A 27,673-nucleotide genomic window follows, 5' to 3' on the forward strand; every position below is an offset into this window, starting at 1 on the left:
TTTAAATCAGACACTGTGGAGGACAGACAGAGGACTAAAGACAACAGGTGTGATAAAAGGTCATCATTCAGGCTTCAGAGCACCTCATCTGACCAGAAACAGCACACATCAATATACATCAATATTTTCTTCTCTCTCAATCCGACTGTCCCCACTTCTACACAGAAAACCTGTCCCCGGAAAACCATCCAAACACATGAAATATGTACACTGATATTTTACAGGGGGTTCAAACAGTGACCGCATTGGTCACAAACAGGCAATCGCACAGCCCTGTACACACACACACACACACACACACACAGTTGCTTTAAAAGGATGATCCGCGGCTCATGCAAAAGGAAGAAAGGTGGGTCTTTACGTCTGTTGAATAGGAGGAAGTGATGTGAGTCATTTAGTTTCCTGTCCTGTAGATCACTTCCTTCCTTGTTCACAACTCTTTAACGACACCTCTCAGGATTCAGTCTTTCAGAGCAGGTAAAGAAGAAGAACAAGAAGAAGGGGAAGCTGAGGAATAAAATAAATAATAATAATAAAAAAGCATCCTCTTCGCTAAAGCTTTTACTGCGCCGTCATGGGTGTGGCAGTGTGACAGGATGCCAGGGAAACGTTAGAAGAAGAGGAAGGGATGGATTTGGGGGTCTGGCACCTGCAAAAAAAAGAACAGAAATAGTAGAAATTTAAATCAACATATGGATAATGTGTAATCTTAGGTTAATGAGATCATCCTTCATTGAGATTAACAGGCTGCTGAGAAAATGGGAGATAAACCATCAGATTAGGACGTCCTGCGGAGGGTGTGGCTAATCCTCAATAATCCAATTCAGAGATGCATCGACTCTAAACCATTTACACTTGTCTGGTACAGTTAAAGCAGGTTCATCACAAACAAAATAAAGACTAACTCATGTCAATGGTTACCAAAAATCATTATGGATGAATAAATGGATAATACAAAAAACAAACAAGTCATTTAAAGTAGGGTGAACAAATACAACAGTACAGGGCAACCTATTTTCTGGCGACCAGGCTGCTGACTTTTGAGCAAAGATGCAAACACAACAACCTTAATAAAGAAAAAAAAGTCAAAAAAGTCAAAGAAAGCCGCCTTTTAAACAATTAAAGCTATTAACTTTCTGGCACTTTTATACTTTTCTTTTGTGATTTTAAAATGCTCCCAATAAAAGTATGGCAGACTAAAATGTGAAAAAAAATCCACCAGGTGTTGAAACTTATCAATATTCAAATCTCATATACTTCCGATAAAAGTCTGACCAATCAGCGATGAGACAGGCAGAGCTTCCTGCCTGTCTCATCGCAGCGGCCCTTCCAGCGCGCCTCTCTGCCGGTAGAGCGGTCTGTGAAAGAGAGCAAGGAACGGCGAAGAACTGATGTGCCAAGAGACGAAAAGCGAGTCAACATGGGCTCTGCTTTCCAGCGATGGAGGAGGCTAATGCAGCTTCATCGTGAGCTTAAAAGAGATGAGATGGTCGCAGAGTTTCTGCTGCACAGGTACTCTTAGTTTGCCTAATCCTAGAACGCAGCATTACATGTGATAATCAGTTATCACTATACTATAGTTCTGTAATACTATGCTATTTGTGCAAGGAACATTAGCGTTAGCGTCAGAGTCACCGGTAGTGTAAACAAACCAAGCCCCCACCACAGCGACGTCCTGGTTCATCCAATACAGATGTGTCAAAAGCGTCAGTTCTCTGAGTGTCCACTAGGGGCAGGTTTCATAACAGAGCAGCTTGTCATTAACCCCCATGTTAAACAGGCTGTTTTCACAGCATCATTAAACCTGTTTAAGGCCTGGTACAAAAAAACATTCTAGTCTGTATGTTTAGGTCATATCTCCATGACAACACTGAGGAGGGTGAATTTTTTTGTATTGGAGGTTAAAGTTTATGAATAATTAGGGGCGTGGCCTCTTGAGTGACAGCGAGTTGCTGGCCGTCACTTCTTCTCAGAGGTATACGTCAGCCATATGGACGTATCTCCCTCCCCCCAACGTCACATACATGTCCTTTTTTGGTAAGAGGAAATGAGGAGGAGTCAAACTCAGACAAGATGGGGACTCCCGTAGGTGAGGATGATTGGATCAAGTTGAAAGAACGGACCTCGACGGAGAGGCTATGTCCATTTTTTATATAGTCTATGAAACAAACCAGCTATTTCACTTGCGCTGTTTATCTTCTCACTGCAAGCGTCGGGGGAGGAGTCAGAGGTTAGGCAGGGAAAGAGGGTGGGACTTTGGAGGGAGGCGGCGATGTTCTTTTTCCAGGCTTACCAGGAGCGAGACTTCCGGACGCCTCTGTCTTTGGTGGGCGAGTTGTCCAGAGAGTGACTTTGGTTCGACTCCGACTCCGCTGAACGATCCAGCGAGGCTGTGTTTGGAGGAGTCACGTCGAGCTCCAGAAACATGATGTTCTCAGCCTGCACAGACGCACGTACGCACACACACAAACACACACACACACACACACACACACACACACACACACACACACACACACACACACACACACACACACACACACACACACACACACACACACACACACACACACACACACACACACACACACACACACACAATTTAACTGGCTGCAGATCACTTACAGTACGAGGCTTTGCACGCTCTTGCACCGGAGTATAGAAGTTTCTAATCCTTTCTGTTCAGGGTAAAGATTAAATGCGGTGAAGCTTTTGCTGTTCTGGATCATCTGGATCAGATCCTTATTAAAGGAATTTTACACAAATAATCCTCCACTTAACCCTTAAATGAAATCCGGCCTACAGAAGGTCATATTTTTATACTAAATTGTTTAATTTCTGGTGGAATTTTTTACTTTAATTATCTTCTTCATCAGCACACACAAATATTTTATTAACCGCAGCAGGTGATCACATCCAGTCAGTTGCATCACACACACACACACACACACACACACACACGCACACACACGCACACACACGCGCACACACACACACGCACGCACACACACACACACACACACACCTACCCTGTATCTGGAGTGAGCTCCCATCGCTATGGCAACCCTGGCATACTGGCTGATTGGTCGTTTGTATCCGACCGCAGATGCTGGCCTTTTCTTCATCTGCGAGGATTTACTGAGTAGAAGAAGAGACGAGAGGAAATCATTGAGAAACAAAATGCGTCTTTGAGAAGCTCCTCTATTAAAGAAATGAGAGATTTATTTCTCTTTGTGTTTTTCTTTCTTTTCTTTCTTTCTATCTATTGTATTTTGAACATCAAAGCAAACAACTACAAGAAAGATAGAAATTAAATGAACGATAAACTTTGACACAACTTAGTGATACATTTCTCATAAACAAATGAAATCTTTGTCTTAAAAGAAGTAGAAGGACGTATATAAGTATAGGTGTGTATATATATATACACACACACACTTATTACTTACTAATTACACTTATTACATATATATAAATTCCTTCCTCTAAATGTAGATAATTATATTATATATTATATTATATTATTAAAGTGGCTAAATTAAAACAGCCAACATGTAAATAGGTGTTTAAGTGACACAGAGAGCAGGAAGGTCAAAGGTTGTGAACCCTGACGGAGATTAAACACATTTTTGAGTTTGTTGAGTTCCCAACGTCTCCACTGACCTTTCTGCAGGAACAAGAGGCTGAAACTTCCACTGATCTTCCTCGGGGTCAAAGGTTAGTCTGTTCATGATCTTGTTCTTCTCCTCTGGAGGGATGAAGTTCTCTATGATCAGATACCTGCATGTGCACAACAGACAGCTTTATATTTACAGTACTGTGGAGTTGCATGGTGTCTGAACTGTGCACTCTTTTTCTTTTATTCTCACACTTCTGTCTTTGTTTGGACATAAAATAAATTGATGGTTTTGCATGTTAAGAGCCTCCTCTAGATTATATTTTACCTCAGAATATGATGAAAAAAGAATTGCTTTACACAGAGACAATAAACACTTAGATATACTGCATATATCGTATATATATGTATATATATATATGTATATGTACATATAGTGTATCCTGTTTGAACAAAACGCTATTTATGAGGCATTGCAAAAAAAAAGCACCAGTGAAATGCAATCTTTCACATTAAAAAAGTTAAATTCACATGTGAACTGAAACAGTTTGCATCATTTATTAGCAATTTGGCAAACACGATAAAGCATATTAGGCTATATATAGTTGCATGCAAAGGTGCACAAACAGTAAATTAACACCAAAATGAGTCAACTGGAATGTTATGGAAATAAAATAATAAAAAAACATGAACATGTTTGGTTCGCATGTTTCTCATTCGTTTCCCTCGTGCAAATGGAAGAAGGTTTGATAAACTTTGCCCAAACTGACGTCTTAGAAGTAAACATATGTTCTTCTTCTCTTGATTTTGACTGATGTTTCTGATCAATGAACATTTGAGGGACAGGTTCAAGTTTAAGGGCTCATCAGACACCAAAACAGTTGTTGTATATACTGGTCTCATTTGAGTTTTGTATTTGACTTCGTCTCTTTTATCCATTATTTTAACACTTTCTTTCTCTCAGCATCGCTCTGTGTTTGCACTAACGACATTCCCATGAAGCGTGTACATATGTGATGTGTTTGCTGAACTCTTCTGCACGTTTAGTTTCGACTCACTTGAACTTGAGCTCTCTAGTGAGCTCGTTCTGAGTTTGTTCCAGCTCCTGACGGCTCCTCACGTGCTCGTCGTTCACGTCCTGGATCTCCGCTTTGATGCACTGAAGCTTGGCGTACAGCTACGAGCAGAGAGAAAGAGAAACAGAGAGAGAGAGAAAGAGAGAGAGAGAGTGAGGAGAAGAGATATCGCCCAGTGCAATCCAGCCGCTGATGAACTGTAGCTTGGTTGCCCGTAGCAACAGCACTGGAGGCACTGGTGTCTGGAGAAATGGACAGCCAATAGGAGCATGGCAACGCGGCAGACCTCTCTCCCTGTCTCTCCCTCTCTCCCTCCTGCATCGCTGAGCTTTCGCTCTATTTCATGCTTTGACTGCACCGGCTTTAAAACAAGTAGGCTAATCCTGACTGCAGTTAGCCTGAGAGGTGACGCTGCGCTTCATTTGCTTTTGCAGCCGCGAAGAAACAAAAAAATTTAAATCTGATGAGTAAAAAGGAGCCGGTCACAAACATCCAGTGATGTGGAAAAAATTGCTTAAAATAATCCAAAAAATATTCCAGTGCATATGTTCATGATGCTACATTACTGAAGGGAAATTCTCTGCTGCGTTCAGACTGCGAGACTGAAAAGGAAAATATGAGTGTAACTGTTGTCAAAAGCATTTCCTTCTTGTAGTCTTAAAAAAAGACTAATTCAAAGGCTTAAACTCAGTGACAGAGAGCGACAGCGTAGGTTTGCATGACATTTCAACTGTAGCTGCTTTTCGTTTCTCTCATTCACTTTATAAAACAGAGCAGTGATGGGAAAGCTCACATTGTTTCACATCTACAAAAGAGACTTTTTCTGTGCAACTGCTGTTTTAAATTCGCTGTGATAGAGATCAGGTGAGCAGCAGGTTTGCTAGATGTTGTATTGAAGGTACCGATGTTGAAGAAAGGTGTCCTGCGAAGCTTTCTTGTAAAATACTTGTCAAATCCTTCTGTTTGCATTCAGTGTTTCTGACCAAAACACATTGTGTGCATCCTCAAGGTATAGAAACGTGTTGTATGCATTTCCTTCCTCATAAAGCACATCTTTTGTTTACATCCATGTTTAATAGCTTCAACTCTCACCTCACTGTGTTTTCTGGTGCATTACTCAAATAAACACTGCTCAGGGAGGCGCACTTTTGTTTCCAACTCAGATGTTAACATCACACTGGTTCACTTGACCAAAATCCATTTATTCATCAAAGGATTTTAGATTACTGCAGTAAAAAAGATTTAGGTTTTGTCCAAGGAGATAATCACAAAGAAACACCAGTTTTAGAGCTTTCAAAGGCTACAATCAAACTACACCACGGACAGTTGAGCGTCTTCAACGTCACCTGCTTCCAACTGATTGTGTGTGCTCGGCGTGATGACGTTGTCCCCTGTAGCGTTTTTACAAACACAAGCAGGGTGAAATTTCTCGGACTTGTGTTTACCACAGACCTTATTTCAGGCAACAAACCATAAAAAAACATTGAGATAAAGGACCTAGAAGGGCAAAAATGCTAACTAATTTCCATGTTTTAGGACTGATTCCTAAAGCACTCTAGAGCACTACTAGTGGTCAAAACACTCCACAGGGTGTCTTTTATGTTGTTTTTACTATCGACACAATCTCCTACAGCATTGAAAACACAATCAGTCCAACTTTCAGTGAAAAAAGGACCCCGATTATCATCTACACTCCTGTCGACAAGTTTTTCACAGTTGATCGTCTAAACCTAAAAGTTTCACTCATCTCTGAGCTCTAATGATCTTTACCCTCCTGCTTTTCCTCACAGAGATGGCACTATGCAGCGAGAGGGGAACATGGCACACGTAAGGGCATCAAGGGAGCAAAGATCAACACAGGATCATTAATCACATTGTCATCCAAACACACACACACACACACACTTGGGGTTAGTCCTGCTGGCCGTGCAAAAACGGATCGGGAAGTGAGAAGAGTCGGGGGAAGGGGAGGGGTGTTCACAAGGTCCGGAGTGTTGTTTTAGGCTTTGCAAAAACGGAGGCATTTAGTGGCAGATCCTGAGCAATTTGACGAGGAAAGGGAACAGTTTGAGAAAAGGTTAGCATCGGAAGCATGAAGAGGCAAGAGGGAGTGAGGGAGCGGAGGGAAAAGGTCCAGCAAAGACGAGAGGGGGACGGCAGGACAAACCTTGAGGTACTGAGATTTAAGAGTGTGTCCGAGGCAGGGGGTCATTAGGATCCAGGTCAGGGGTCATAGAGGGGTGAAGAGGGATATACTGACATTAGGAACAAAAAGAAGAAGGTGTGTGTGTGTGTGTGTGTGTGTGTGTGTGTGTGTGTGTGTGTGTGTGTGTGCATGTACATCTGTGCGCCCTCTGTTGCATTTGTAAATATACATGATTCTTTTATACGTAGATGTAAAAGCACTTGTTGTTGTTCACCTTCTTGAGTTTCTTGGTCTTGGCCTCCACCTCCTGCTGCAGAGAAGTGAACGTCTCTCTCAGCTCCACCGTCTCTTCGTCCTGGACCAACATCTGCTGCTGTATCTCCCTCTCACTGCGCGTCTGAAAGCATTCATTGACACGTCACCTTGCTGTTGTTTCTGTTTTTTTTCAACAGATTTACCTTCACTCTGTTGCTGGAAACCGCAGTTGTTTTCTAATACCGATAATTCAATCGGACATGCCTCAGATACTGCCTAAAGTGTTTATATCTGTCAAAACACACAGGTTTACCTGCTCAGCGATCTCGTGCCTTTTCCCCTCCAGCATCTTCTGCTGCTCGTTGGTGTGATCGATGATGTTCTTTCCACCAACCAGCAGTTTGCTCTCCATCGCCTGAGAAAAGCAGAACATTTGGATTCATATTTACAAATAAAGAAGAACCTTAACTTGCGTCGCTGTGGCCATGAAATAAGCTGCACAGTGAAGCTTTACCTGCTCGCTCAAAATCTGCTTCTGCATTTCAAGAAATCATTTAAATACATAATCTTTATTTATACTTCGTACTTTATAAAGATACCAATGCTAAAAAACAAAAACCTGTCAAGTGTAAATGCAGCTTCTGTATGTTCTTAACTACTTTATATCACAGTGCGAATTGGTGTCAGCAAAGGTTTTGAAGAGTAGGGAAAAAGAAGATTTGGAGAGTAAAGTTAAATATTTAGAGAAAAAAAAACTATTTTACAAGAAAAGTCATAATTTAGAGGAAAAAATTCACAATGTTACAAGATAACGTAATTCTTCAGTTTTAATTGACAAGATAAATAGATTTTAAGGTGTTTTAATATGTTTACATTAATTTGAATCAAGTTCTTTTTCAGATTTTTACTTGTAATTTTGGCTGACACTATATCAGTGTCTTAAAAAGAACACCTCAGAAACACTGTCCTGTCCAGGGTGTACCCTGCCTCACGCCCAATGTCAGCGGGGATCGGTTCCAGCCCCCCCGCGACACATGGGACAAACGGTTTGTAGATGATGGATCGACCTCACACACGCCTGTAAACACATTTTTTTTCTTTCTTTCTTTAGTATACTGTTTATAAGATTAAGTTGTTGTTAGCTATATTCTGATATTGTGATTCTAACATAATTTGGTTGTTATGACTGTAAATGTCTTAGATATTGTCATGTTTAATGGTTTGCGTGGACGCCAGATTATCTGATGTTCTGAATCATTTAATGAGGATCCTGATAAAATCCTAAATCCCGCTGAAATACAGTGTGTGTGTGTGTGTGTGTGTGTGTGTTGGAGTAGACATTGTGCTGATGAAGCAGACGGAGCTGGACGTGTCAGTTTAACATCCACGATGACACCATCCCACAACCAGCTGAGCTCGACTAAAACTCTGTAGCGCCTCGGACTTCACACATGAATCACGTTGAAAAGCTTCTGATGTTTTGCACGGACACGAACGTCCTGCAGAGGACGGAGTCGCATGACTTTAGCGATCTCCTGACTTTTCATTTAGTGCCACCAACGCCCTTTTTTTTGTTTGTTTTTGTGTAATTTCGCGCCATTTAGTCTCAACCGAGTAAACACGTGACTTAAGTCATTTAGGGTCAAGTAAAATCCAAGTCAAGTCAACACGGCTCAAACATGCAAAATGAATCTGATTAATTACATATCATGTTCAATATCATCCATTAAAGCACTTTCATATTCATTTATATTATTTATATGATGATTGTTAACTCATTTACTGATCTCACTTGGATTAAAATGTGTGCAAATTATTTTAATATATGAATTTTAAATAGCATCATGAGTAGCACTCCATATTTAGTTGTATTTTGCAATGACAATAAAGGCTTTTTATTCTATTCTCTTCTTTTTCCTTTTATAAGCAGTAACCTTTATTAAGGGAAAACAGGCAGAGTATTAGAATTATTAGGAGATGTCAAATAATGATATATTGTTCCAATTCATTTCACCTGCTCAAAAACCACAGCTATGAATGAATGTTTGTAATAATTTTTCATATTCAGTTAAATAAATGTCATTTGTGGCAGTTATGCGTAGAAATACATTGACACAATGTAGTGCCAGAGGAAAGGACTGTGACACCAAGATAAAGCGGAGAAAATATTCTCAATATAGCGTACACTTAAACTTATGTCACACAACCCAACTTAAAGCTGCAGTCGGCAAGTTTGGCAGATCGAGTTAACTCAAATTTCAAATGTTTACAACTCTCACGCCCCTCCCCCACCACCCTCAGCTCCTTCCCATCAAGTGCTCGTCAGTGCGTGTGCACCAGATAACTGTGAACGCGCTCGTCTCTTCAGCATCGATCAAAAGGATAGTACAAGCTACACAGAGGTAGGCTGGCTAACTTACTCATAGATAGCGTTGCTTACCTCATTTAGCGTGTGCCTAGCTTGAGGCGTGTGCATGTGATATTGTAACATGCGCAAACGGGGAGGGGGGATCTGTGGACGTGTGCACGAACTGTGAACTGTGCTGAGTGGACAGGATGACACAGCAAAACAAACAACAGGCACGTAGAGGCGAGTTTTTTTCTAAAACCTGCTGATTTATGTTGTTCTATCAAAGCATAGTGTTGATTTCAGTGAATATGTTGAAACAAATCTTGCCGACTGCAGCTTTAAAAAAACAGAAGTATCCCTTTAACTCTGATGAAGAATCATTATCATTTTAATGCCTCGGGTAACCATGGAGATTAAATGCCTGAGGTCACCGTGATGCAATCTGTCATGACGGTGAATTACACACACACACACACATGATATATATATAAACGTATATATACTGTATGTCCTGAGGGCAGGAATCTAAAGTTAAGGTAGAGAAAAAGAAGGAATGAGGGACAAGAAACAGGATATGGAGAAAATCTGTTTAAAAAAAAAGAGAGAAAAAAGGGGCCAGCGAAGGGCAAACAGGGGCCACGGCCATTTTGTATTGACCACATTCCAGTCTCAGGACTTTATACAAAAAGAATGTGTGTGCGTGTGTGTGTGTCAACTGTGTGAAGCCTATACATTCTTTATTACGAACACACACACACACACACACACACACACAGACTCAGACTCATGCAGAGTACAGTGGAGTCCTTCAGAGAAGATGCGTCTGCAGCAGGTCTTTACAGAAAGACTCTTTGTTTGAGCTGTGTTTTTCTCCTGTGTGTGTGTGTGTGTGTGTGTGTGTGTGTGTGTGTGGTTTGCTGCTCTTTGTGTTTTGTCATATTCTTTCAGCTTCATTAAAGGGCTTATTCATGTCACAGGTTTTCCCTCATGCATGCCCATGTCTCTTCCCCCCGATAGTCTGGCCTGATGAATCTTTTACATGCAGGATTTTATGACTTTAAACGGACAACTCGACACTTTACATTTAACCAGGCACATACAGTACATTGCACTATTATCTAGTAAAGAAAATGCATATTCATGTTTCAACTTCAGTAGATCCACTGGGTTCATGAAACTGTGTCAAAACACCAATGACACCAATTCACAAATGCAGCAACATCCAATTAAAACCAAACAGTGTTTTGTTGCCCTGCATGCAAATCCCCTGGTTATCCTGAAAACTAATCAACAATGCAATGGTTTATTTTCTTCCTAAATAAGGTTTAGGAAGAGTTGAGCATCTTGCTTTACTGAATTGATTAAATGGGTCGTTTCAGCTCCCGGATCATGGATGCACACTGTTTTGTTTGATGTGAAATTTAAAAACACTCACATGGTTGCTCTGCAGCCTTACATTGGTACAGTGAGGTATTTAAACATTGGTAGCTGTGCATAGATGGAAATTATACAACCAGCTGCATAAAAATAGAGCTGACAGCAGCTCCCTGTGGTCCGTGTAACAGCTTTAATTGATTATATCGGATGGGCTTTGCTCCGCTTTGCATGTGTATTTCGGCAGTAACGTATATTTTCATGGTAAACTCCACTGAGGAAGATCATGTCATAAGATTGAAAGCTCTAAACAGCTACTAAATGTACCACGTGGCAAGATTATTTCGTTTCCAAGGTAAAAAATGAACGTTAAATCTCAGATGTTATCCTGCTTTGTTTCACAATTGAGTTCACGTTAATTCAAGTTAATTCACCGCAGTCATGGAGTCACTGGCTCCAGCGACAGACTCATGTTTTTAATGTTCAGGTAGAGCAGCCTTTTCACATCTGAGCTGATGAAACAGAGGTGAAGATGAAAAGATGACATGAGGAGGAGGAGGAGGAGGAGCGATGACTCAGTAAACGGTCCGAATGACCTTCGACCAGAGATGAATCACTTGTCATTTGAGTCATTCCAGGCACACACACACACACACACACACACACACACAAACACACACACACACACACACACACACACACAGACACACACACACACACACACACACACACACACACACACACACACACACACACACACACACACACACACACACACACACACACACACAGTAGAGCTTCAGTTTCTTTATAATGTCATTCTAAACCTTCTTGTATCTACATATCTGTCCTCTGCAGGCTCAGAAATCATTTTTGTTTCTCAAATGCTCCATCAATAACTCTGATTTTATATCTTACAATGTGTGTGTGTGTGTGTGTGTGTGTGTGTGTGTGTGTGTGTGTGTGTGTGTGTGTGTGTGTGTGTGTGTGTGTGTGTGTTCGCCTGCATATTTGTGAGTGTGTGTATAATCTGCCCATAAGTGTGCTGTGACTGATCCACTTCCTGATGGAAAAGGGAAGAGAATGGGAAGTGTTGCATATTGAGCCGGCTGGGAGCGACCAGGTTATAAATACAATGTGACCACTGCAGCTCTTGTGTGTGCAGCAGAGAGACAGGAAGCTTACTGGGAAGAGACAGAGACACAGAAGAAGAAGAAGAAGAAGTAAAATGAAACTGAACATGAAAGACAGACGTAGAAGAACAAAGGTCATCTGGTTCACATCAGTCCTGGTCGATGCAAAAACCACTTAAGAAGCCACAACTTAAAGCCTCAAATCTTTTTTACCATTCACTCTCTGTCGGTCATCTCCTGCATCCAAACACGCTCAGTCGGCCACAACGTAAGACCAGAATGAACCCGGAAACACATCCTTTTGTCCCGCCAGAATGAAACTGAGGACACACATGCAAAAATCAGAGAACTATTTTTCCTCAAAGCATGAAGTCAAAGTTCATGTTCCCGTTTTACTACAATGACTTCATTTCTACTCTATTAACCATAGCGGGGCCAGATCGGACAGCGATTTTCTTTGTGCATGCTTTTGGAAAGCACTAACTGATGCCGTTGCATTCATGGTAATATAGACGCCAGACAAGGAAGAAGAATCTGTGGAATTAAAAAGACGAAGAGCATTGAGTACTCTTTAACACAAAGGTCCGTTTTGATTAATTTTGCACTTAAAAGTCTTTACCCAGCTTGTAAAAAATGGTTAAATTAATTATTCCAAGGCTTACTAATTGTGTTGTATATTTTATGAAGCTTCAGTGGTTACATCTCTCATCCATCCAAGATAAACATATATATATGTATTTTTACATGCAGACGTTTCTGTGTGTGTCTGTGTCTGTTTGTATGAGAGACAGGGGAGGGTGTGTTTTCTCCACTGATCACATCACAAACACACAGAGAGTTGATTCATCAATATTTCAACGATGCAGCCTTCAACGCTGAGAGATGGAGAGCAGCGATGAGCTCTTACTGTTCAACACACACACACACACACACACAAACACACACACACACACAAACACACACACACACGCACACAGGCCTCTCCCTCTCCATCCAGACCTTTTCCTCCTCTAATTAGACAGGAAGTCAGTTTTATAAACAGGAAATAGTCATTCTATCCATGACGTGGTACGTGTGTGTGTGTGTGTGTGTGTGTGTGTGTGTGTACACATTCAGCATGCTTGAATGCACATCTACTGTATGTTGCAGAAAGCTGATATGTAGAAACAGAGTGTGTACGTGCGCGTATGTATGTGTGGGTCTGTGAGTGTCACTGTTGTCGACCATACGCTCTGAACTTCAGCTGGCAGGATGTAGAAAAGGCTTTAATGCAATTTCCTCCAAACACAAAAGACAGCAAAGACATTCATGATAAAAAAAAATAGTAAATATATAGACACAGAATAGTAAAAGTAATAGTTTTTCATCTGACAGGATTCAATTATCCTCCTGTTTGCTGTAAAGCCAGACAATTTGTGTTCAGCGTCTTACAAAAAAGATCAAACAAATCGGATAAATAGCCAAATGTTTCCCACACACACTTTGTCTGGGCAACTTGCCATGGAGGAATTATTTATTTTTATAAGCTACAAATATAATTTTCCTGCTACCATAAATTAGGCTTCAAACTCTACAGTCTGACCCAAATTTGCATTTTTTTAAACCAGTTTTGCCTCAGACATTTAATTTAAGATGCATTAAGATGTCCTATTTTTTACTGTGCTGTTTCTCTGGGGGGAAAATCCATTCCTGGAAAAGCTGAAAATCCCTAAACAAAGTATAGTAGACGAGGCAGGTTGAGGGAAAGTAAAACGTCTCTAATGAACAACACATATCAGAGTTTAAATGAGACATAAAAGCAGGTAGAGAAACAGATAAACCAAGAGAAAGTGAGATGAAGAAGCAAATCACTGTATTTTAAAGTTAGTGAGGTGAAAATCTATCAGGACCAACAGATACTATTTTTAAAAAAAGACAGAAGAGACAGAAGAAGTGAGACGTTAACAGTTTTGACCCAGAAAAGTGGGTCTAAGAATAGTCCACCGGAGGGTCGGATGCAGCAGAGAAGCTCTCCACACTGACTCTGACTCTAAACTCTCTCTCAAAGATCCAATATGGGTCGGGTCCCACTGAGTACTTCTGCTTCCAAAGCTGTGACTGAAGCTGGTGGGAACCTCCAGCCGAGCAGACAACAGCTGAACAACAGTTGCACCAACATTTCAACAGTCCACAGATGGAGCGCTGCACCTTGGAGGCCAGTTGGCGAAAAGCACCCTGCAGAAACACCAGCTGACCCAACGCAGCTTCACAAGGCTGTTTCCTGACCTACTTACATGTGTGTTCGTGTGTGTGTGTGTTTGTGTCGGTGTGAGAGAGGGAAGAGGAGAAATCTGATTTCATCTATAATTGGTTATATCTGAGCTCATGTTTCCCCTCTGACTCTCTCTCTGTCTCTGCCTAGCAACAGCTCTCTCATTGGTTAACTGATGCAGCGAGAGGAAAAACCTGCAGGCTACATTGCTGTGATTGGTGGGCTAATATCCCCGTCAGCCAATCAGAGGAAAGCTGGGCACGATGATCGATTCGACTGTAAATGCTGTAGGATCATGGACACTAATAAGGAAGTTGTTACGTGTTATGCAGCATATTGTGTAATATATTATGTGATTATGTGACGTCGAGCGAACATTTGACCAGTTATCCATTTAGAATTCCTCCCTTTTTTAAAACAACAAACATTGATTTTAGAGCCTGAATTGTGACAACAGCACTGATCTAAAGTCTTCAAATGGACATAAAGGGTTCCTTGTCCACTTCTTTATCACATAAAACTGACCTGTGACCAAAACATGTGACATGTCCCATCTCAAAGTGAAACTTAATTAAATAACACACATACTTCTTTCAACCCAAACCACAATTCCTTCCCTAAACCTAACTATCTCGGTTTGATGCCTAAACATAAGTAACATTACTATTTTTTGTTTTAAATCACACAATTAACTATGTGTTTAAATCTGCACCTGTGGAGCCTCAAAAACTGTGATGAGTAGGGAACGGTGTAGAAGCGTTAAGATGCAAACGTTTCTGTGGTTTGCTGAAACGTAAAATGCATATCATTCTTTGCTAGTGACTGGGTTTGTCTGGCTTTAGATGAATAATCCAGAACACTATGTTGCATGATTATATTGTTGAATTCATTAAATCAATTATTTGCCTCAAACGTTGCTTAACCATGTAATGGGATTTGCTACTTCTGAACAACAATACAGTTAGCAGTTTTGGTTCCTTGCTTTCGGTTCTGTTTCAGTAGACATGGGTTTTCTCCGGGTTCTCCGGTTTCCTCCCACAATCCAAAGACATGCAGGTGTTAGGTTCGTTGATGACTCTAAAATTGCCCATAGGTGTGAATGGTTGTCTGTCTCTGTCCGTCTCTATGTGTCCTGTGATAGACTGGCGTCCTGTCCAGGGTTTACCCCGCCTCACGCCCGATGTCAGCTGGGATCGGCTCCAGCACCCCCCGCAACCCCGACCCCGGGATAAGCGGTTGAAGATGAATGAATGAATGAATGTTTCATTCAAGTGCTCCTCTAAAGCGCAGACAGAGCAAAAAACCTCAGTTCACAAGTGCATATTGAACCGTGGGTGGCTTACGGTGCAGTTCAACATTATATTAAGAACCGTGGCATCCCTAACACACAACAACCAAATATTACTGGGATCACTGAAGATCAACATTTAATATCCAGGAATTCACTTACAAGGTTAGTGACCAAGTTTCTACCTAATCTTGTTTACTCATTGTGGGTTTTGTTGACAAGAAAAATAGATAATATCACCGGGCTTGCATCTTGGAACAAACAACTTGCATCTTGCTTGACAAACATAACCGACCGATGCATCAGAAGGCAGGAAATACTTCTTGTCCTTAATCATCTTCCTCCAGGGGGGAACGAGAAGGACTTTTACTGATTGTCAGCACTGACTTCACTCAGCAGCCACACAGTCAGCATCACACACACACACACACACACACACACACACACACACACACACACACACACACACACACACACACACACACACACACACACACACACACACACACACACACACACACACACACACACACACACACACACACAGTAGCAAAGACACTCTGAACTGCTCTGTGTGATCACAGAAGATATACGATTTAGCACAAAACAGCGTTAGCCCCACGGCGCTTTTGGAGGACAACGTGATGGAAGAAATATGAGACGCCTCAGAGACAGAAACATACATGAAAGCAGCGTGAGTGAAGGGCACAGCATCAGGATGTGCATTAGCTCCGTCTCTTGGGACTTTCCCACAACTCCACCTTCACTCTCAGAGCAAAGAACAACCTGAAGAAGAGGCAGAGAGCGCGTACACGGTTTACTGAAGGTTGGCACGAGTGCTGCTTACGCACAACAACATTTCCGACGATTTGAAGGATTTTGAAATGGGTTTTTTCAGTCTATGCTGTAGTGTGCATTTATTACATAAGATAAATACACAGCTATGGACCGTCATTAGCTAATGTTGTCATTTTAGCATTTAAGCAGTGTGTTGTAAATGATTTCTAGGAATAATTTCTGTATTTCTGGGTACAAAGGTATTTTAGCACTGTTAAAAGATTACTTCTTGGCAATATATGTTACATTTTTGGGTACAAATTGTTATTTTATTACTGAGTATGATATATTGGCAATATACAGTATGTTTTTTTTAACATTTTTTTCCATGTTAAAAAGGGTAGAAGACAAAGACTCAACCAAAGACAAAAAGAGAGAGGGCGCAGGTATCTTATTTTGCACCCAAATGTATCGGAAATATTATTTTTTATGTTAAACACAGGTAAGTAAGATGCACATATATATACAGTGTCAATCTCAATCCTTTTGCACCGCCCTACATTAAAGAAATCCATTGTAAAGGAGGCAACCCGATCAATTTGTCAGCTTCAGTAGACCAGAATATAATGCAGCCACAATGTATGCTGTGTTTTGAGATATGGGTTTAGCTGTAACCTTTTCTAAACTGGAGAATCTCTCTCTGTTATAACACTACCACCTACACAGACTGTATATTACCTCTTGAAGGCACTCTGGGAGTGAATTTAAAGCACAACGCTGTTCCCAAAATGCACAGAAACAACTAAACTGATAACAGGAAACAAAGGATATTAGAAGGGATTCAACCTCCACCTGCTCTTCTATTGTTCCTACACTCAACATGTATTTTCCTCCTCTCATTTCCTCACATCAGAGCCTCTGCAGCTCGGTGAACTGATAGTGTCTCATGTTTGATGGTCCAGGCTGCAGCTACACTATTATAGACTGTCGTCACTCAGTGGTTCTGCATGGCTGACTTATCAACTGGATATGCCCATGAATCAGAGCAAGTCATTAATGCAGCTCTGACTCAGTCTTTGATTGCTGCCTATGTGTGTGTGTGTGTGTGTGTGTGTGTGTGTGTGTGTGTGTGTGTGTGTGTGTGTGTGTGTGTGTGTGTGTGTGTGTGAGAGAGAGAGAGAGAGAGAGACAGAGAGAGAGAGAGAGAGAGAGAGAGAAAGAGAGAGAGAGAACACTGACATTTTAAGCTACATTGGTCACCAGTTCCTGTCTGGACATATGAGACTGTGACTGACTTTGGAGAAAGGGCAGCAGGGACACAAACACTCACAAAAACCACTTATTAAACCAGGCTGCACCACACAAACTAGTTCTTATGTAGAGATTAGCTGTTAAAAATGGACCTCCTGTGAGCGCTTGATGTTTACACGATACTCTATAAAACTATCTAAAATAAAAACCATAACAGTGAGAGCAGAAGAAAGCTGAGGCGTCTGTCTTTCCCGTCATGGCGTCGTACGTCTGTTGCAAAACCTCAGTTTTAAAGTTGTGAGTGAAAACAATGGTGATTGATCATACAACCCACCAAGGAAAGTGTTTGTATTTGCTGCTTTGCTGAGAAATACGGTCTGAGTTTCTGTGGCGACTTTCCTACGCTAAAATCAAATGCTCTACACAGTTAGCAATGCCTTTTACATCGTCGCCCTTCTCTCTTCGGACCTCCTATCAGTGTGGAGCATGTGAAGGCATCACACCGCATCCCTGCAGGTGAGAGCTGCCAATCTACAGCCAACACAGTTCGGTTTCCAAAAGAACAAAGTTACATCTTAACACCAAAGAGGCCGCTAGAAAGAACGTATCTCAATTCTAACGGACTACAACTTTAATTGTAGATGATCAAAACGCCTTTATATTCTCAAAAACAAAAAAATGTACATAGTTCAGATAACTTATAGAGTTAAGAAATATTTTGTTCATGTGTGTACTTTGGATCAATTTGTTTTGTGTGGTTTAGTAACGTTTCATGAAAACAATGTCACAATGTCACAATTTCAATACTTTAATTTGTTTTTATGATTTAACGACTATGATAACCTTTCAGCTTAGGTTGTACAGATTTTAGGGATGTGAAGCATTTGAAGGTACCCCAAGAAATGACATCACAATGAGCAAAAACACAAATATACTGACGACACACAGTTGACACTGTTCGGTTTCCACAGGAACAAAGTTACATCTTACCGCCAAAGAGGCCGCTAGAACAGACGTATTGCAGTTCAAATGGGACCAAATACACAAGTGTATGCCAAAGAAAGTCTTTCTCTTTAGTCTAGAGTGAATATGTTTAGTTGTTTTGTTTAATGATGAATAAGAGTGAATATGTGAAGGCCGGGGATGTGTAACTTAGGGCATCGGCTTCTCCTGGGTCGAGACCTTAGACTCCGCCCACTCCACAGAGGTGACCGATTTGTCTAGCGTTGTGACATCAAACCAAGGTTTCTGCAGTTAAAAACAAAGATGAGCTAACAGGCCACGGTCAACCTATTCTCATGAATAGTTTCGTAGGATATCATTCTGCACACAAATCCGTATGATATCTTCTTGGTGAAAGGTTGACCGCAAGATGGCGACGGAAGTGGGCCACAAAGGTTGCATTTGGTGCTGGTAAGATTTAGGCACCAAAGCTACCGTTAAGTGACCGGTTTCAGTCTACAAATAGTGACAGTTAGGCATTAGGAAAGCTACTTGGTTAGGATTTGAAAAAAGGTTTTTGGTGATTTGGTTTAATAATAAATATACGGCAACAGGAAACGAACCCCCGCTCGCCTGGTGAAAGTCGTATACTACGACTTCTGCTTTCAATGCGTGGAATACACACAAAATAAATGCGTGGAAAATCACGAATAAGTGCGCATTACTTTCAAATGCATGAGAACAGCCTGGAAGAGGACTAACATTGTAAAGCTGTGTGTGTTTACATCACTGTCCAATGACAAACAAGTTAGTTAAACATGCTTACGTCACAGGCTGTAGTCCACTCCGTTGCTACCGTACGGTCGCTGCTGTTGCAGCTGTAAAATGGTAGATACATATTTGAGCGTCACGACCTCAGCGAGATGACTCATTTAACTGTCAGAATCTGATTGATGCAGTCTGATAACATTTTTGAAAGTCTATTATTCTACCCCTATTCAAGTTAGCAGACAACACGTCAGCAGGCTCGGAGGGGAAATCTCTTGTGATTGGTTAGGGAAATTCAAATCCACCGATGCAAATCAGTGCAGGAAATGTCAGGCTGAAGATGGAAACTTAGATGCAGTTTTTTAAGTGCTGGATCCACAATAAGGACAAAAAGTCAGATTAAACCCGTCTCCAGAAGTCCCCCAACGTTACGGAGAAGTACATTACTCAAGGCCCCTTTAATGTAGAGAGTTTCTTTCTCACTAATATCTGCACACACTGAGCTGTAATTAGATATGAAGCTCTCAGTGTTGCTGCCCGTAATGTCTCTTGATAACAGATCATCAGATTATCACACATGATAATCCCACAGACATCATGTCCTTAATCTGACTTGGATGTGTGTGTGTGTGTGTGTGTGTGAGAGCTTTTGGTTCATTGAGAAAATGAAGCTCAAGTTTGTATTTTTGCTGTTAAACGACCTTCAGTTTCATTCACATCATTATTGTTATTGAATATGAGAGCATCCTGGGTAGTTGTCTTGTTTGTAGTTTTGTCCTAATCTGTGTTTTCATGACATTTGAATCTGTTCATGTATGTATATTTTATATGTTTGGGATGACTGAACGACCCACGAGTTTGAGCTCTCACCTTGTACTTGGCGGTCAGCTGCTCGGTGGCTTCCTGCTCCTTCCTCAGATCTCCCATCATCCTCTCCTTCTCTCCCAGGAGCCTCTGCTTCTCGTCAGCCAACATGAACTGATCTTCTCTGATGTCCTGTTTTTCCCTCTCCAACCGCTGCTCTGCCAGCTTGACATAATTTCCAGCTTCCACCTCGTCCTCCTCCTCCTCTTCCTCGCCATCCGTCTCTTCATCCCCGTCTCTCTCCCAGCCCTCGCCGTCCACCTGCTCCTTCTTCTGTTTGCTCCTCCACTTCCTGTGGTGGAGCTGAGCCCTAAGGCGAGCGATCTCCATTTGGAACTCGCGCAGCAGAGCGTCCTTGGGATCCTCGTTGACTCTGGGCTGGTTCTGGATGTTCTTGGCCCGGTTGGCGTAGCGGAGGGTGGTGAGAGTCTCGTCGTAGTGCTGGGGCGCCGGGCCTAAAGTGGCAACCATGACGGTCTTTGCATTCCCGCCCAAAGAGTCCTGCAGCAGCCGGGTCAGCTTGGAGTCCCGGTATGGCACGTGGCCGCTACGGCCATCGGCCAGTGCTGAGATCACGTTCCCCAGTGCCGACAAGGACAGGTTGATCTTGGCAGCCTCTTTCAGGCGCTCTCCCTGGACGCCCGTCTTGGCTTGGCGCTCGCTGCCAGCCAGATCCACCAGGTTGAGGCGGCCTACCCGGATGTGTTTCCTCCCATCTGGTCCGGGTTGGCTGCACTCCACTGTGATCAAGAACAAGGCGTGAGACCGAGACGAGTGTTCGTTCATGTCCGTCGCCCCGACCGCCCTCGCCTGGTTGCCCACGTTCATCACCTCCTCGATCTCCTTGATGCTCTTGCACACGCACGATGTGAGATCGCGCACGTACACCCCGGACTCCGGACTCTCCCTCAGCTCCAGGGCTCTGGCGTTGCCGTGGTTGGGGTCGAGGAGATCCCGAACTTCCTCCAGATAGATCTCGAGGTAGGACGCCCGCACCAGGTACTGTTTATCGGACTGTGAGCGGGAGATGTGGGTGAAGATGTGATCGAAGGCGTTGGGGATCACGCCCCGTTTCTCCGGGTCCAACCACGCCCCCTGCATGGTGTACGTCTTCCCAGTTCCGGTTTGCCCGTACGCAAATATGGTGCCGTTGAACCCCGCGAGTACCGAATCTATCAGCGGCCGCACGCTCTCGTCGTACAGATCTCGCTGTTTGGAGGTTGCGTCGTAAACGGCATCAAATGTGAATGTTTTCTGGGGCTCGCTGGCTGACGCTCGGGGGTTTCTGAGGATCACCTGTCCGAGCCGCAGGTCCATCTTCACTACGCCCCCTGCAGGCCCGTTGGACTCCTCCTTCCGGTTCAAAGGACGGCATCGAACTACCACCTTCACAGACTCGCTGCTCTTATTTTTTGACATGACTGGTTTCTTGTTTCTTGTTGTCGGCAACAAAAGAACGACTTAAATCATTTAAATCCAAAAAGGCTAAATAATCTTAATGGTGCCTTTAATCAGCCTCCTGTCTGACTGGGAATTGTGTAACCATTTTTTTTAAATAATTAATGACAAATTCAGGATGGCTTGTTTATCATATATGACCTTAACACTGATTCCTTTAATTACCAACACAAATAATGGACTGCCACTGTGTCTAATGTCTGCTCTCCTCTCCTTATTGTCTGTTACATCAGCTCACACACGGTCAGCAGCTCTCACGCGTTGGATCGACGCTCCATTGCAGGTCCACGTCCAGATTCACTCGGTGAAAAAAGATCCAACAACGCCGACAATTAAGACATTTGAATCAGATAACGCACTCATATCGACGCCCGGTAGATCCGCCACACCGCATCCTCCGGTCCTCCGCTCACTGATGCACCCGAGCTGGGTTTGCGGCTCTCGGTCTGTGCGGAGAGACGGAGCTCCCCTCCTACACACACACACACACACACACACACACACACACACACACACACACACACACACACACACACACACACACACACACACACACACACACACACACACACACACACACACACACACACACACACACACACACACACACACACACACACACACACACACACACAGTCATTCAAACACCACACCCCACATCACTGCGGAGTGAGAACAAAGCATCATGGGAAATGGAGTTCGGTCTCTTTATCTCATTTTTTAAGAGCTGAAATGGAAATAGACCTTTTCTATGTGCACTGATTTTGCACCAAACGGCTCACAACACATACTTTCCCCTCTGAATTCCTTCCCTAATGTCTTGTAAAACAGAAAACCCCGCATTAACTTATCCAATATTCATTTCCAGGAAATGTAAAGTAAACATTTAGTAAGAAATTCAACCTACTCTTAATAATAATCTGTCACATTTACAAGTTACTTTCCCAACAGTTCTTTAAAACTGGGCTGCCAAAAAGGCAGAAAAATTAGGACAAGGGGCCAAATGTAAAATGAATCCTCTCTCGGATTGTTGAAGCATTTAATCCTGGTGCAACAGCGCCACCTGGTGACAAAAGTGTGGACCACACTATGAACTGCACAGTTAATGTCACTAAAAGAGGTCAGGAGAGCCATGTGAGCAAACATGTTATTGATGGAAATCTGGAAAAATGACAAAAAGAAACACATCTGGAAAATGATATAATATAAAAAGTTTGTACGAGGCTGCAAATGATGATTCTTTTCATTATAGATTAGACTGTGGGTAACTTTCTCATTTAACTGATGAATTGTTCATAATGACAGAAAAGTAGTCAAACACACCGTCACACCTCAGCGTCAGCAACTGTTTAAAACCTAAATATGACCTTTGAGATTTTGGGCCTTTTTACTTCAACATGTGGAAAGAAAACATCCAAACTACACATTTAGGTGTTTATTTTACTACACTTTGTCTGTTTGCGTCCGTACATTTCTCCAACAGTCAGTAAAAGTCAGCCTTAGAAAACGCCTCATTGACGCATCTAAACAGAAAACTTCATAAACGTGTAGTTCACATCATTCACAGACTCTGAAAAGCATGGTGAAAATGGATTTTGAACGTGTGTATTTTCTGCTTTATGGGGTGATGGAGATAATGTGCATAAATACTCTTATTTCACATTTTTATTCTACATGTACAGTATGGTTTTTGTTATTTCATGTCCAGCTTTGTTCATATCGATCTTTATTCTACATTCTTCTTTGATACTTAGACTGAAACATTCACTGTTAATGTTGCATGACAGATTAACTATCTTGAACCAATCCCCACAGTAAAAACACACTTTGGCATCTACATGACTATAAACAATACGCTTTGAAGTGAACTCTACCTAATACGTATATTCCTCTAATGGAAAGACACACAACAGTCACGTTTACATTTGATTTGGTCTATGAGGTAATCGACTGGAGGTACTTCCGCATACGTCATCAGATGTAACTAGAACTCCAGGTAAATGTTTGATCTTTGAACATCATCGCAGGGGCAGAGCGCGCACGCAGTCCCCCACTACCACAAACTCTGCAGTCGAGATTCCCACATTTGAGGAATATGCACGGGTCAGACAGCCCCAGTACAATGGCCGTGCCTCACCATGGAAGACCCGCTTTTCACTTTTTAGAAGCCTTTATTAAATTCAGTCAAAATTATTACATTCATACATAAATCACACAATAACAATATCCCGTCACCAACAGTTACACTTCGGCTAAGAACTTTGAAAAGAGTTGCAGCCATACATGGGTTAATTCAATTACAACATCCAGTCACCAATAAAACTCCTAATCAGTGAGTCACATTTACATCTGCCATCACACATTCCAGTGAAAGACACATAGAGATTAAGTAGACATCCATGCAGCTTTATTTTATTCTATTTCATTTTTTCCCTCATTTTAAGAATTGTCCATCAAAGCAACGGGAATCGTCTCTATTTTCCACCAGTTTTCCATTTTTTTATCATCATATTTCAGTCTGTCTCTTATGATGTAATCCCTGCCAACCTTTGCCACAGAATCTGCTGGAATAGAGACATTTTTAAAAGCAGTTAGGTTTCTGCATTTCCAAATACCTTCTTTAATACAGTTGATGACTGCCCACCACCGCACTTTTCTGTCCCCATGAAAGACCCACCTCCGTGATCATGGAGTCTCCCCTGACAGGTAAATAAAGCAAAGTGGGCGGAGACAGAGGACTACTTCTGGGACAAGCTACTCTCTGTGACGGTTTACACATTATATTCATAATACACAACATGAAAATTGAATGTTCTTAAATACCAATAAACCACCTTTTTCCCGGTATGTTTGGTGTAAAAGCACCGCAGAAACGTAACGGTTTTTAAGATCTTCCCGTCATGCACTGCGCGTTGTGTGGCGAGAGTGACAGAAAAAAGAATGGGTGGCGGCCGGGGAAGCTGCCTACGGGAAGCTGCCTACGGGAAGCTGCCTACGGGAAACTGCCTACGGGAAGCTGCCTACGGGAAGCTGCCTACGGGAAACTGCCTACGGGAAGCTGCCTACGGGAAGCTGCCTACGGGAAGCTGCCTACGGGAAACTGCCTACGGGAAGCTGCCTACGGGAAGCTGCCTACGGGAAGCTGCCCAGTGCCGCAGGCCATGGAAAAGTTAGAAACAGGAAGGTAAATTTTTCTCAGAAATATTGAACTATTTTTAATCAGAGTCCCAGCTGCATAAAGGAATTTATAAAGAAAAAAGTGACAAATGTCAATAAACAGCATTTTAGAAAAGACAAAGCATTCTCACACATCTTAAAGTAAGATGTGTTTATTTGGAAATCATTTAACAATCAAAAAACATTTACTTAAAGGTTGGTTGTGTAGAATCTTTATTAAAAGTTATATATATATATTTTTTTAAATAATACACCAAGGGGCGTTTTGAGGGGTAAAGAACGAAAGTATTGCTTTTCCATTTAAAAAAATATATATTTTGTCTGAATTAATATTTTTTTAAACATTGACAGGTTTAACAATGACTTCTGTCACGTTCTGTTTACATTGTACCAGCTAATAGCGGCGGGCATTGCAGGTTGCAGGTGCAGCTACTGGAGCCTCAGTGAAGGGGGTGTTATTTGTCCCAGCAGCTAAATGATCGGAGACGGACAAAAAAAACAGTCATGGGCCAATCATTCACTCTATGGACTGAGATGAAGGAGTTCAACGACATTAAATCGCACGCCCAAATGGCTACGTTTCTCCTTGATCAGTAAGCTAACTTTCATGTTTACTTAGCTGTACCGGCTAACGGTAACTGTCAGTCAAACTCCTCTAATACTTGTTTTTATGGTGTGTTTTGCCGGAGGGGATGGGTTACTGGGCCGGTTCCGACCAACCTGGCAACCTCAGTGGTGGAATAATGTTTTGTTGTTGCGACTTCGATCTTGAGGCACTAGATGGCGATTTATGCTCATTCTACATATTCAACCTTTAATGCAAAGTCACAGACTTGAAATGGTGTAAAACATACATTCTTCAATGGTTTCAACATCTATCACAAATAAATAGCTGTTTTAAAATGGACAATTTCACACATGGAAAACATACAGATGATGTCAACAGTCTATGCAACATACACTTGGGGGCAAGCTGTATCGTTGTCTCAGCTGCATACTTCCTGGTGGAGGGGGACCGCATTCATGCTCTCACCTGTAATCAGAGACAACAAGCATATCAAAAATTTAGAGGTTTAAAGTGACATGCATTACAGCTTGGTCCCCTTTAGCAGGCTGACACCACGCATCACAAACAAGGATAGAAGTCATTGTAAAACACAATGAGACCCAATCAGCCATCATTACAAGAATACCTTCTTTAAAGCTTTAATGGAGGTAGATTTTGTTGTTGATTCGGTTAAAATGCATGATTGAGATTTAGTATAAGCCGTCTAATGATGGAAGTGCATGTATGTGGATGAAAATAAATAAAATATAGAAGCTAAATTAAGCTCTGCAAAAAAGATGATATTCTGGTGACTATGCTGGAAAGTGCTCTGAAACTTCAGCAACCTGAGGGTTATACAAAATACACTTATACACAACATATCTCAATAATCAATAAAGGCAATTTAGAGCCCATTGCAATCCATGCAAATGTGTTGAACCATTTACAGTACAGACAGATAAAACGTGGCTGGTGACTGGAGAGGTGCCAGTTCATCTCCTGGGCACTGCAGAGGTGCTGTTGAGCAAGGCACCGAACCCCCAAATGCTCGTGGTGCCGGTGACTGGCACCCCCCTCACTCTAACATCTCTCCTTAATTGCATGTATAGGTCCTGTTTGTGCATGTGTGTGTATTTCGGGCCTGTGTGTGTAGCATGATTAATAGTTAAGTGTAAATACGCAGTTGCCCCGTTGCGGGATATATGACGTAGACCGAATGTGTGGGCTCATAATTACAAAACACATATATAAATATTTATTTTTCACATCGAGAGGGGGTGCACCGTTCCTGGAGGTACTGCAATACCAGGTCGATGCGTGGAGTGGACGGAGCAAGCCCCTATTCCATCTCCCTATTCCAAAAATCAATTTAATATATGGTCCCCGGGTAGGGGACGTATCAGATATTAAACTGATAAGAACAGATACTACACTTGATCTTAGCCAAAAGGCCGAGAAGCGATACTGAGAAAGGGGCTGTGGTAAACTACTGATTCACCGCACAACCAGTCTCACTCACGGTTCAACATTATTTTAATAAATTAAATATATACACACCAATACATTGCAGACGCGCAGCTGGATGTTTAATGCATAATCGCCACAATATAATTCAGTCTCGCACATTTTGTTAGGGAACATGATGATAGTAAATATGGGTTAATGGTATTTCTGGTCACGTGGTGTGTTGCTGTCCAATAAGCCATCACTGCACGAGGTTATCTTAAAATCCTCTTTAAATCTTTAATGGAGGTAGAATCGTTTGTTTATTCAGTTAAAGTACATGCATAAGATTTTGCATAAATGCTTCTCATGACGGAATCGTGTGTGTGAATATAATCAGAATACAGACGTTTCTCTTTGAGAGCGACCGCTTTCACAAACACACATGAAGCTCTGGCTCCCTCTGGTGACGGACACTGAGCTGTACTCGGTCTGACACATTGAATTGCACTGAAGTAACGTAACACATTTAAGGGTTGGCAACTTACAGCGTGCTCACACTATCCTTTTGGCCGCGGCCAAAACCGGTTTTTCAGCTAAAGTCTAGTACCTTTAAGTAGTGTGAGCGCACCCGCTCTGCGCTCAACTGGGGCCAGCTGGGCCGCCACGGCCCGCTTGAAAGAGGTGGGCTTTAGCGGAGCCGTTTGCACATGTACGAGCACGAGCGTGCGCACGTGTACGAGCACGAGCACGAGCCCTAAGGCAGTAGCGTTATGTCCGCCTGTTCGGACATGTAAATAGAAGGACGGACCATGCGCGGACATTTAACAACAACAACAATGGTGGTGAAAGGTTCACGTTGTGTTTACTGCAGATTTGGTCGGATGAAAATATTCTAAAACAGTCGACAAGACGCACAAAAACTCCGAGGTCTATGGAAAGATTTGTAAACAAAGC

General features: G+C 42.1%; 1 protein-coding gene across 1 annotated transcript; it reads right to left on the reverse strand.

Moving 5' to 3' along the window:
• Positions 1-509: 509 nt before the first annotated feature.
• LOC310961556 (kinesin-like protein KIF3C) lies at positions 510-21,510 on the reverse strand (the record flags this gene model as incomplete). The annotated part of the gene is made up of 8 exons (XM_083933674.1): positions 510-649; positions 2,294-2,439; positions 3,030-3,138; positions 3,664-3,780; positions 4,675-4,793; positions 7,113-7,235; positions 7,407-7,508; positions 20,098-21,510. 8 exons carry the CDS (start codon positions 21,508-21,510, stop codon positions 562-564), a joined length of 2,217 nt encoding a protein of 738 aa, XP_083789800.1. The 3' UTR covers positions 510-561.
• Positions 21,511-27,673: the final 6,163 nt, after the last annotated feature.

This window comes from Echiichthys vipera, assembly GCF_963691815.1.
Source record: "Echiichthys vipera genome assembly, chromosome: 19".
NCBI lineage: Eukaryota > Metazoa > Chordata > Actinopteri > Perciformes > Trachinidae > Echiichthys > Echiichthys vipera.